This window comes from Poecile atricapillus, chromosome 7, assembly GCF_030490865.1.
Source record: "Poecile atricapillus isolate bPoeAtr1 chromosome 7, bPoeAtr1.hap1, whole genome shotgun sequence".
In the NCBI taxonomy this organism is placed as follows: Eukaryota; Metazoa; Chordata; class Aves; order Passeriformes; family Paridae; genus Poecile; species Poecile atricapillus.
The window spans coordinates 15,155,763-15,166,555 of NC_081255.1; the positions used below are offsets into that span (position 1 = coordinate 15,155,763).

General features: G+C 35.8%; 1 protein-coding gene across 6 annotated transcripts; it reads left to right on the plus strand.

The window, feature by feature from the left end:
* The first annotated feature begins 721 nt into the window (after positions 1-721).
* On the plus strand, positions 722-10,777 carry LRRC39 (leucine rich repeat containing 39). 6 transcript variants are annotated; one of them, XM_058843284.1, is made up of 9 exons: positions 722-865; positions 3,035-3,193; positions 4,149-4,254; positions 5,551-5,707; positions 6,254-6,390; positions 7,842-7,987; positions 8,393-8,545; positions 9,592-9,731; positions 10,710-10,777. In XM_058843284.1, the coding sequence occupies exons 2-9, from the start codon at positions 3,069-3,071 to the stop codon at positions 10,763-10,765; spliced, it is 1,020 nt and encodes a 339-aa protein (XP_058699267.1). In that variant the 5' UTR covers positions 722-865; positions 3,035-3,068; the 3' UTR covers positions 10,766-10,777. The 6 variants fall into 6 exon arrangements, with proteins under 6 accessions (XP_058699267.1, XP_058699263.1, XP_058699261.1 ...); XM_058843280.1 differs by having other exon boundaries at positions 3,006-3,193; positions 9,592-10,777; XM_058843278.1 differs by having other exon boundaries at positions 9,592-10,777.
* The last annotated feature ends 16 nt before the right edge of the window (positions 10,778-10,793 follow it).

Genomic DNA, 10,793 nt, shown 5'->3' on the forward strand with positions numbered 1-10,793 from the left:
TGTAGTAGAGTTATAACCAAATTAATGATACTTTTAAAATTTCATCTTCACATTTTATACTCCAGTGCAATTGGTTAGAACTATCCAGTTTTATGGCTTCTGCCTCAGATAGTGACTTGTGATAATTGTTGTTTCTCTCTTCCCATTTGATTGAAGAAAAAGATTCTGACAGACTTGTTCTCCTTTTATCCTCCCCAAGGGCTATTTGAAGAAATAGAATGTTAAATATGTTTCATGATTGGAACCATGAAAAGGGGTGAGTAACAACCCCTCTGCACATCTTAGTAAAGATTGCTTTTTTGTCTGGACTTCGATAATTTGCAGTAAAATTCTTCAGCAAGAGAATTCTTCAGCATGGGCAAAAGTAATGAGTAAAATACTTAGTGATGTAATACCTTTTCTAGTCTGTTTGGTCAAAGTTGCTGTTCAATAGCACTTTGAAGCTCAGTTACTTTGCAGAGAAACATTACTAAAGAAAGCAGTTATTTTTAATTCAATACTGACCTTTATGTTTCTAATTGTCATTTTTAATGTAAAACAAATTTATTGTGTAGCATAAGAAGCATTCCTTTGCTCTTCTTGTTCACAATTTCTGTTAATGGGAGTCCAGTTTAGGGTCCATTCACACTCAGCAAACTGGGACGATTTAACAGTGGTAAATACTTGGGGGGGTTGCAAAAGTGCCTCATGTGATGCCTTCTATTCTCAGCATAGGTTAAAATTAGAACTAGACTGACATTGCATTGGAGTCTGAGTGAGAGTTTTAAATGGCTTTGGTAATGCAGACAAGATTCATAATTTATCTCTGCTCTTGTCCAGAAAGCAATGAGTCACAGAAAATCCTTGAAAACACCGAATAATTGAGGTAAGTTGTTGTTAAACTCTTTCTGATGCTTGGAGGTGCAGTTGTTGGGAGATCTGATTACTTGGGAGTGAATTTGCCGTTGTTTTAGAGCCATGCTTGGGAATTCACTTCTGAATTGTTGGCTGTGATGGCAAGAATATTTTGGTTTTTATTTTCTTGACAAATAATAAGATCTAAGAAGAAGACCTTTTTGATGGATTATATAACTGTAATGAAATCATCCTGAAAGTAGATATATACTTAGATCCTTTGATATTTCATGGTTCTAAGGCAGTACTTATTGAATAATATGCAGAAGAGAGTTGCCCAGAGTAAGCTTTACTAGAAATAAGTATTGGTTTGACTATATAGTATGACACTGGGTTTGGTAGTACAACTATTAACAAATGTCTCTTTTATGCACAATTTATATAAAAAAGATTTCTAGTTTTCTACCTAAATCAGCTTGTAGTTCAAAAAAAGTCTCTAAACAACAAGAAATGATAGATTAGTTAATCACTTGGTCTCAATAGAAATTTAATCTTGAAAAAATCAGACAATTTGAACTGTAACCACTGACGGGAGCAAAAAACCTCATGCATACCTAGCATTACTGTTGCATATTGGGGATGGGGATTGGGAAGGGTAGGTACTCTGAGGACCACTGAAAGAGATCCTTCAAACTAGTAAATGTGATCACATTTATGTGGGTGAGGGGAAAAGTATACAGTCCTCTCTTTACAGGAAAAAATCCAATCTCTCTCTAGGAATCCAAAGGCCAGACTGCACTGTGCCACACTGGGGTTGCCATTTGTGTCACTTGTCAAATCCTACCATTTTTCCTTAACAAACAGAGAACACATAAGAATCATAAATATTAATGTATTAGACCAGATTCTTTTTTATTCAAGCTTTATAATTCAATTTTGTACTGTCTTTACAACAGGAAGCAATCCTGACATTTTATATTTTATTTACCTACACTTTTAACTTGATTTCAATACAAACAGACTTTACAAATCAGTGTGTTAGCAAAAGACATAGTAAACATAAAATAGAATGATTGACAGTTTGAACAGAAAAATGGTCACTAAGCAATTATGGCTTTTCCAGGCCACATTAAATTATAATGGAAAAAATATGAAAAAAAAAAAAAAATGGTTCTAAAAGACAGACCTGCAGCAATTATTGTAGGGAAATAGATGTATGAAAATACATAAAATTCCTCTTTTATTGTTACCTGTCTTCTTGCTTGGAAGAAAGTTATTTTTTTTAGTTTGAAACAGACATAGGCTATTTTTTTTACTTGCCACTACAAGTATCAGTAAAAAGTTAGAAAGGGAGCATTCAGATCATCAGTGTTCAGAGTACACTGCTGCTGGCATGAAGTTTAGCCCTGCAAGCTTCTCTGAATATCAGTATTTTAGCTCCAGTAATGGCAATAAGAATATTAGAGGGATGCACCGATTAAGATGAGTGAGTATCCTATTTTGCTGCTCTTCAGGACAATATGAATTCATCATCTCATTAAAGGATAGATAATTTCAAAATTTTAGACTGAATTTAATTTTAGATGTGAATTCTGACACTAAATAGGGATACAGAAACATTCAAAGAGAAATCAGAAGGATTTAAATGCATTTTCCCAAAGATAGTGCATTACTAGCTATAAAATACATTGTAATGAGTTAAGCTATGAAGAAAATGAATGCACCTAAAGTATACTAAGTAATTTCCAGGAATACTTCAGTGTTTGTAAAGTGCAAAACTCCTTTAGTGACAAGTATTCTTATCAGGTAGGTGCCAGAATGCAGCTATCCAAATTGAACTGCCTTAGATTGCAGGTAACAGCTTCATTTCTTCCTGGGATGGGAATGAATGCTCAAGTCTGCATTTAATAGTTATGGTCAATACTTAGCCTGCCATTGGAAGGAGCTGAGAGAAGCAGTTGGTCACTGAATAAGAGTGCAGAGACTGCAAAAGTACCATTTCTTATTTTAATAAAATTTAACTAGGTGCGATTATCTATTTTTATAAAGAGAAAGCAGTTGATAAAATCCTGTCAGTTCTTTACATTAACTAATTTAATAACATAATGAAGTGAGTATTGCAGTATTTTAGTTTCCACATCACTGTCCCCATCTGGTAACCGGTACATGAGGTGGTGCATTGAGCCTAAAATTCAGTCAGATTCCTGCAGGCAAATCTGAACATGTAAAGGACCATGGCTGAAACCGCAGTTTGCCTGGGAACATTCAGTGCTGTGAAGACACTTTGGGAAGTGAGAATACACAAGATAAATGAAGAATTACAGAAAGAAAAGGAATTCAGGCAGAGGTCTGCAGGAAGGTAGGTAAATTGTAGCTCTTTAAGTATGTGAAAAGCTAAACCATATGTTACATTTCAGAAGACTGTAATTGATTTCTTAAAACTCATGCAGAGTCTAATTCTTTAGTTGTTACTCCAGGAGGATTCCCAGTGATTAGAATTTGTCTAGTGTCTGTGTTAAAAATGTAATTATATAGACTAAATCCCCTGAACTCAGATACTAAAATCCTCTGCTCTGTAAATATTCTAAGCAGTGAAGATTTGTTATGCTTTCTTCTTCACTGAGGTACTAACAGGGTTGTTTGGTCTTCTGTCTGGCCAGCAATTTTATGAAATTTTAAGAAATTTGGGATTCTGTTTTTGGTACTCCTAATTTATCAGATGTGTTTGAAATGGAACAACAAATTCAAACGTTACTCATGGAGAATACAATCAGAAAGAAAGGGAATTACCTTGTCATAATTCTTGTTTAGGTCCCCTTTGGAAATCAAGCTAAAAGAACCTGATTGACCTATTTTCTTGCACCTATATGTGGTGGAATGGAAGACTTTCATTTTAGGAGACTGATTCAAAATGTGATTTGGAACGTAATTCCACATGATACTGTATTCTGTGGCCCTGCTGTAACATGTTGAAAGTGAATTATATCCTCCTTCTGAATGTAAATTTGAAGAACTGTAAAATAGAATTCCTATAAATTACCTCAGCCAAACATTAAGGGCTTCTCTCCCTAGAAGTATAGTATATAATATATAGTATATAGCTATAGCATAACTACTATAGCTATAACTATAATATATTATATACTATAATAGTATCATATAATAGTATATTATATGATAGTATATTAACATCCAGCTATAATTAATGTTATTTGGCAATAAAGAAATTGTCTCTTTTTCCAGAAAATAGATAAGATAGGAATTATTGGCTCTATTCATTGTGGCACCACTGGCAGATCTTCTTTCCCTTATAGGTTACTGCTTGTCTGGGAGGAGAGAGCTGCTTTAGCAAAGCTCAAAGAAAAAGTTATTAATGAAGGTGGAAGAGCAATTTTAAGGATAGAGGAAGAAGAATGGAAGGTAGTGTTGACAGAAATAAATGCTGCTTGTTTTGAATGACTGATGCATTAGAAAACTGCTATTTACAACTTTCCACTTACAGTGGTACTATTTTTGTTCTATTAATACTCATTGTGCTTTGCTAACAGTGAATTGGGACACACTGTTGTGAGTGTAAAAGCAAGCTGGGTGTTTTCTAGTCCTGTATATTAAGCATTACTCTGCAAAAACAAAACCTAAAAGAGTTTTCTGCATTAGAAATTATTTACACTGTAAAGTATAATTTTCATAATATAAATTCTCATTTAACATTCACACACCAGAACTAATGAAATGCATCAAGATGAAAACCCTCTGTGTTTGTGTGCATAAAGGTATTTATTATTGTTTGTTGTCTCCTTCTAAGAGTGAAAATGAGCCATATATTCCCAGAACACTATTATTGTTGTTTTTCATGCACAGGGGTAATCTGCTGTTAATGCTGGCAGAGGGAAGGCCAGCAGTGCTCTGAGCCATGCAGAAATGTACAGACCAGCTCCTAGAAAGTGAGGAGGATTAGTTCATGGTGAGGCCAGTCAGAACGTGACAACCAGACCCAGCCATACTCCAGTGGTCTGCAGGCCAGTGATCCTGGTTCAGATGCTGCATACAGACATTGTAGCTTTGTTATCCTTCAGCACTTCTGTTCTCAGCTGCTCACTGTTTATTGACAGAATAGGAAATATAATTTAGATGCCCCTTTATTTATCTGTTAAAAGAGGATGGAAGGAGGGAAATGGAGGGGAAGGAAGGAAGGAGTCAGTGACAGTAGTGCAGGTATCTAAAACCTAGGATCCATAAATGGGCACTTTAAATCTCTGATCAGAACGACAACCCACAGTGGTGTTCACTTCAGGATCATGGAATATGTTGAATTCATTGAGTTGAACTGCTGGCTTTGCACAGCACCATCTTCAAGAGTCACCCCATGTGCCTGAGAGTGTTGTCCAAACACTTCTCGAACTCTGTCAGACTGGTGCTGTGACCACTTCCCTGGGGAGCCGTTTCCAGTGCCCAACCACCCTCTGGTGGAAGAACTTTTTCTAATATATTGATGTATGTATGTAAATGTAAACCTTTTCCTAATATGTATGATATTAAAATCATATCAGTTATGCTTGCTGTTTCTAGCATATTTTAGAAAACAGTTAACAGGATTCATTTTGTAACCTACATGTTAGCTTAAAAAAAGGACAGACTGTTAGTGGTTCAAATAAAACTTCTGCCTCAGTCTGTATTCTAAACTGAGTTCTTTCTGGCTTGTGTTTCTTGTTGTAGACATTACCTTCATGCTTATTGAAACTAATCCATCTCCAGGAATGGCAGCTTCACAGAACTAGTTTGCAGAAAATTCCTCAATTTATTGGAAGATTTCACAGCCTTGTTGTTCTAGATCTATCCCGGAACTCAATTGAAAGTGTACCTAAAGAAATTGGTGAGCTCTGCTTTCTTTTATTTTAAGCTGCTTTTCTAAGAAAATTGGTCTCTCGCAAATATACCATTTTTGTGCCTGTCTAGCAATCCCACTGGATAGTAAGAAAACAGATGATTTAAATCTGACAGTGAGATAGCGATCTCCAAACTGTAGATTTCCTACAAACTAAAAATGGGGCTGGATGGAAGAGACATATCTCTATAAAAGCTCCCCATGACAAAAAAAGGGACCTTTTTGCACAGCAGGGACTAGACATCAGAATGCAGCTAGAAAAGTGATACTGAAAACCAGACTTCATGCTCTGAGTCCACAGCATGAGTAGCCTAGTCATAATTTTTTGGTTTTGGGTTTTTCCTTGAAGCACTCAACTAGAGTGCAGTCCTGTACTAAAGAGTCATGAAGTGCTATTATTTGCAGTTCAGTGATTTATTTTTGTTTTGTGAGAGAACAGAGCATTTATATAACCGTAAAAGGATAAGCCAAAACAAATAATATTGTGCCTCAAATAGAATAAACATGAACATTTCTCATTTGTGCTCTCTGCAGGCCAGCTGACCAGTCTCCAAGAGCTACTTCTCAGTTACAACAGAATAAAATCTGTTCCTAAGGAAATAAGTAACTGCATCAGTCTGGAAAGATTGGAACTGGCTGTCAACAGAAGCATCTGTGATCTTCCTCCTCAGGTTTTGACAGAGTGTTTAGTTTTGTTTAATGCATATTTTTAATTTATCTAAAGCCAATTATTATTACTCATTGCATTTCTGTTTTCAGATTTGCTGTGATGCTGTGATTTCACAGTAATCCACAGAAACACTGATGTGAACAACCTTTCTATGACCTGGAAAACTGAAGCCATATGAGAAGCACATACTTGAGTAGCTGATGGAATCAGTCTTTGTTTCAGCCAGTTAAATGATTTGGCAGTGCATAGAGGGCAGCAAAACACTCCATATCAATTTGTTTAGGCTGGTTAACATCACTGATTTACCCCACTAAGAATCTGATGCCTTAGCACATAGAAGTTCCCTTTTGCAGTTGAGAGTACAAATTCATACCATATGCCAGGACACAGCTGTAAGCATCTTTACCAGAACAGCTAGATCTGAAAAGGGGTGGTGTGATTTATACAACTGCCTGTGCAGAGGTGAAAAATTGTTATTCTCAAATGTTGAAAACAATTTTGAAAGAATGAAAAGAACTACTCACCTACTATTGAACTTTAATTGGAATAGACTGAAATGTGAGACCTGCATCTGTAACTATTAGTCTCTTTGACAGAGATGACAAGTATTTAACATTATTTACTTGTTTTACTTGATTTTAAAAAAATCAGTCATGGCAATAGTTGACAGCAATTAGTACCTTGCGAAATTGAGTGAGTCAAAACAGCAATAGCCAACATAGAGTCTTCAAATAGAAATATACACTATTAACCAAAATCCACAATTTACAAAATCTATGTGGATACAGGTTGCAGGGTGTAATGTAGAAAATCCAGAGTTCTGTCTTATGGAGACTGCAGCGTTGTGAACACTGGGAAGCTTTGGTTATGTACACTTGAGTGGCATTCAGTCTTCAGATGGTTGCACCAGATCTGCTATAAAACATCTTTGTATCACTTGAACATTGCAAAAGCGCCTGAAGGCATGATTCACCAAAGGACTTTGGTGCTGTGATACTATGTTGCATTTTCAGAATGTCTTGCCCCAAAATAGACGTTGCAGCATGGAAGGTGTTATGACTCACTGCAAAATACAGTCCATGCAATTTGATACATAAAAATCTAAATGTTTTACTAATGAAAAATGGCATATTGCATGCAGTATGAAATACTAAGGACAATGCTATCTTTTAAATTCTTTTGCTTAAGACTTGGGGCATATCTGCATTGTAGACAGAAGTTAGAGCACTAGCTGCTGGGTGGGAGGTAAAGTTCTGCTGCCTTGTCAGTTCCCAACCTATCTACCTTCCAGGCAAAATTGTTATTGTTAGGTACTATCAGCTATGGGAACTCAAAACCATTCTGTGTTTACTGGCTCAAAAATGTGTTGTAATGTTTCTCAACGTTATTACATTACTGCAGTACTGCTGAAACAACTACACAAAGTTGCATTACATCTCCCCTTCTTTTCAGCTCAGCGACTTAAAGAAGCTGTCACACATAGATTTATGCATGAATCAGTTTACTGCCATCCCTTCAGCTCTCCTCAACATGCCTAATCTAGAATGGTTAGATATGGGGGGAAACAAACTCCAGCAGCTTCCTGATGCAATTGACAGGTAAATATAGCTCAAAGCTCATCTTAGTGCAATTCCATTACATTGAAATTCTAATTAATAAATACTACTTCAAAAGGTAATTGTTATTGTTATATTAACCTCACTCCAAAGTCAAGATTTTATCAGCCCTCAGCCCTAATGTGATGTTTTGGATAAAATGGAATAATCCGTTCAACTAACAATAAATTCTGTATCAACTGTGAGGTTAAATATTTATTGTCAATGACATTTTTCAACAGAGATTATGCTCTGTTGAAACAGTAGGTGATTATGCTGGATATGGGGTTTCCTTTGAGTCTTGTTGCATTAGATGTACTTTTTGTGGCTGAAAAGTTATTTTATAGTAATGGCTGGTAAGATTAATTTTCTAAATCTTGATTTATTGCACAAATATCTGTTTTTCAGAATGGAAAACCTTCACACGTTATGGCTCCAAAGGAATGAAATAAACTATTTGCCAGAAACCATTGGTAATATGAAAAATCTTAATACTCTTGTTCTTAGCAACAACAAACTTAAGAATATTCCAGCTTGTATGAAAGACTTGACAAATCTGAGGTAAGAAAAAGCACCAGAAATATAAATGAAAATACTAGTAAATATTTTTAAAGCCTCCCTTGAGTTGTGTATCACAGAGTGATACCAAGGAAGAGGAAAAGGCATTACCTCAGTTGTACAGATGGACACAATGAATCAGCATAATTACACAGATTCACAGCAATTAAGGATCTGGTCAAGCAAGCTTTGTGTAGTGAAACTTAGCTAAAGAAGTAAATTATGATAGCTACAGTCTCACATAAAAAAGTAGATTATAATACATTTTCTTATATCATACCCTCCCCTATATTTGCCCTTCTTTAACACTCTCTAAAGGCAAGAGCTTGCAGAAAAATGTGGCAGGCATAAAAATGACAAAAAGTAGAAATTTGCCATTGAGAAATCAATCATTCAGAATTAAACAAAATTATTAGGTTTAAGGACATGGATAAAACTCTCATGTACTTGATATGAAAAATAAAAAATGTAAATTCTTAATTGGTAGAATTTGAACTACTCCTTAGTATACCATGACAGAAACTTCACTGTTAGCATTTTCATTTGGCTTACTGGATGCTGGCCATTTTAGAGCAAGAATGCTAATCTGCGTAAACCATGCCTAACCCAAAAAGACAATTCCTGTTCTCAGCTCTTTTGGAAGCACCTCCTTAACTAAATAGAGCACAGGCCCGAGGATGGCCCAAGAATAGTGACAGGACTGGCTCCTGCCTTGAAAAGCTGGGAGGAGCCACTTGAACTGTTCTCATCCACTCACCTGTTTGTGAAAGCTCAACACATCTGACAGTGGGGTCAGAAACTGAAGACAAAATGATGAGGACCACAATGTTTTTTCCCACCACAACCAGTTACTGTTGTAAAGCATCTTCTTAGCTTAGTTTACTTAATACTGCTGATAGAGAGGCAAGTTTAGTATAACAAGAACTTAATTCGCTTTTGCTTACAATAGTGTTTGAAACTAGATTTCTCAATCTTAATTCAGTTTCAAAAGAATTACTTTCTCTGGACAAAACTTACTGCAGGAGTAACCTTTTCTGGTGAATTCCTAGATTTGTCAACTTCAGAGACAACCCACTGGAGCTAGAGGTAACACTCCCTCCGTGTGAGAACACAGATGAGGAGGAGCAACAGGAAATGTTTGGCATTGACTTCATGCACATGTATATCCAGGAGTCACTCAAGAAAACAGGCATGGCTTTTTTATCAATTCTTATCTCTCCACAATACAGTGAGGAAGACAGGGATAAACTGGATAAATAAAATCTGGGATATGTATAGAAATGAAATGTGAATAACCTTCCTAATAAATGAGCAATGTTTTCCAAAAAATCTGTAAACATGCTTTTACTGAGGGCAGGGGCACTTTCAACAGGAGTTGGCACAGTAAGGTCTCCACACAAACAGCATAGATTCCAGTAGGAACATACTGGAACCATGGAGCACTGTAATAGTGTTTGAGTTACCTACACCATGGATAACTAGAAGCTGATGACTGTCTTTTAATTCATGTCCTTTAATTCATGAAGCTCAACTTCTCCTATTTTTGGATGTTGTCCAGATGGTACTTCCAGAGGAAGATAAAGGGACAAAAGCTAGGTTCCCACCATACATCTTTTAGCAATGAACTATCAACACCAGATGTTTCTCACAACTTACTTTTCCTGACATAGAGTCACTTAAACAAAATGCCCAGTTTCACCCCATTTCTAAAATTTCTAAAACATGACAAAAATTTGCTGTTCATTGTCTCCAGAGTAACAGTTTTAATGTTGCAGTAAGAGACCCAAATAAGCACTTTTGAACAGATGTTCAGTTGGCAGCTATTACTTCCAGAGAGCACTTCACTGCAGACATAAAATGTTCTCTCTGATCTTCATTCTGTGTTTTATGAAGGCTTAAAAAAATGAATGAAATGCTCTTGAGTTTGAACACTAAGCCAGCTTTTTTCTTATCAATATTTCATGCATGAATAACCAAATTAGCAAATATATACCAAGATGACACTTTAGACATAAGTTTTCTTTCTGAATAGATTCCCTAGCACTATAGGCTGATGAAAGTACTTAGGCCTACTTAAATATTTTAAGAGGAAATACAAAGCTATTCTGAACTTCAAAGTGAAAATAAAGTATGTCAACTTTTCTTATTTTAATGTATTATCTTTCAGGAAATGTGGAAAGTTGTACTTCTGGTTCTCCTCCTGTCATGAATCCTACTGAATAAAGAATGTAACTGTGAATGAAAAAAATAT

Excerpts from the sequence above, each read along its gene's own strand:
- LRRC39 (XM_058843280.1), top strand. The coding sequence starts at position 3,069 with ATGGCTGAAACCGCAGTTTGCCTGGGAACATTCAGTGCTGTGAAGACA. Across the intron at positions 7,988-8,392 it reads CTTCCTGATGCAATTGACAG|AATGGAAAACCTTCACACGT; the intron begins GTAAATATAGCT and ends TCTGTTTTTCAG. Across the intron at positions 8,546-9,591 it reads AAAGACTTGACAAATCTGAG|ATTTGTCAACTTCAGAGACA; the intron begins GTAAGAAAAAGC and ends GTGAATTCCTAG.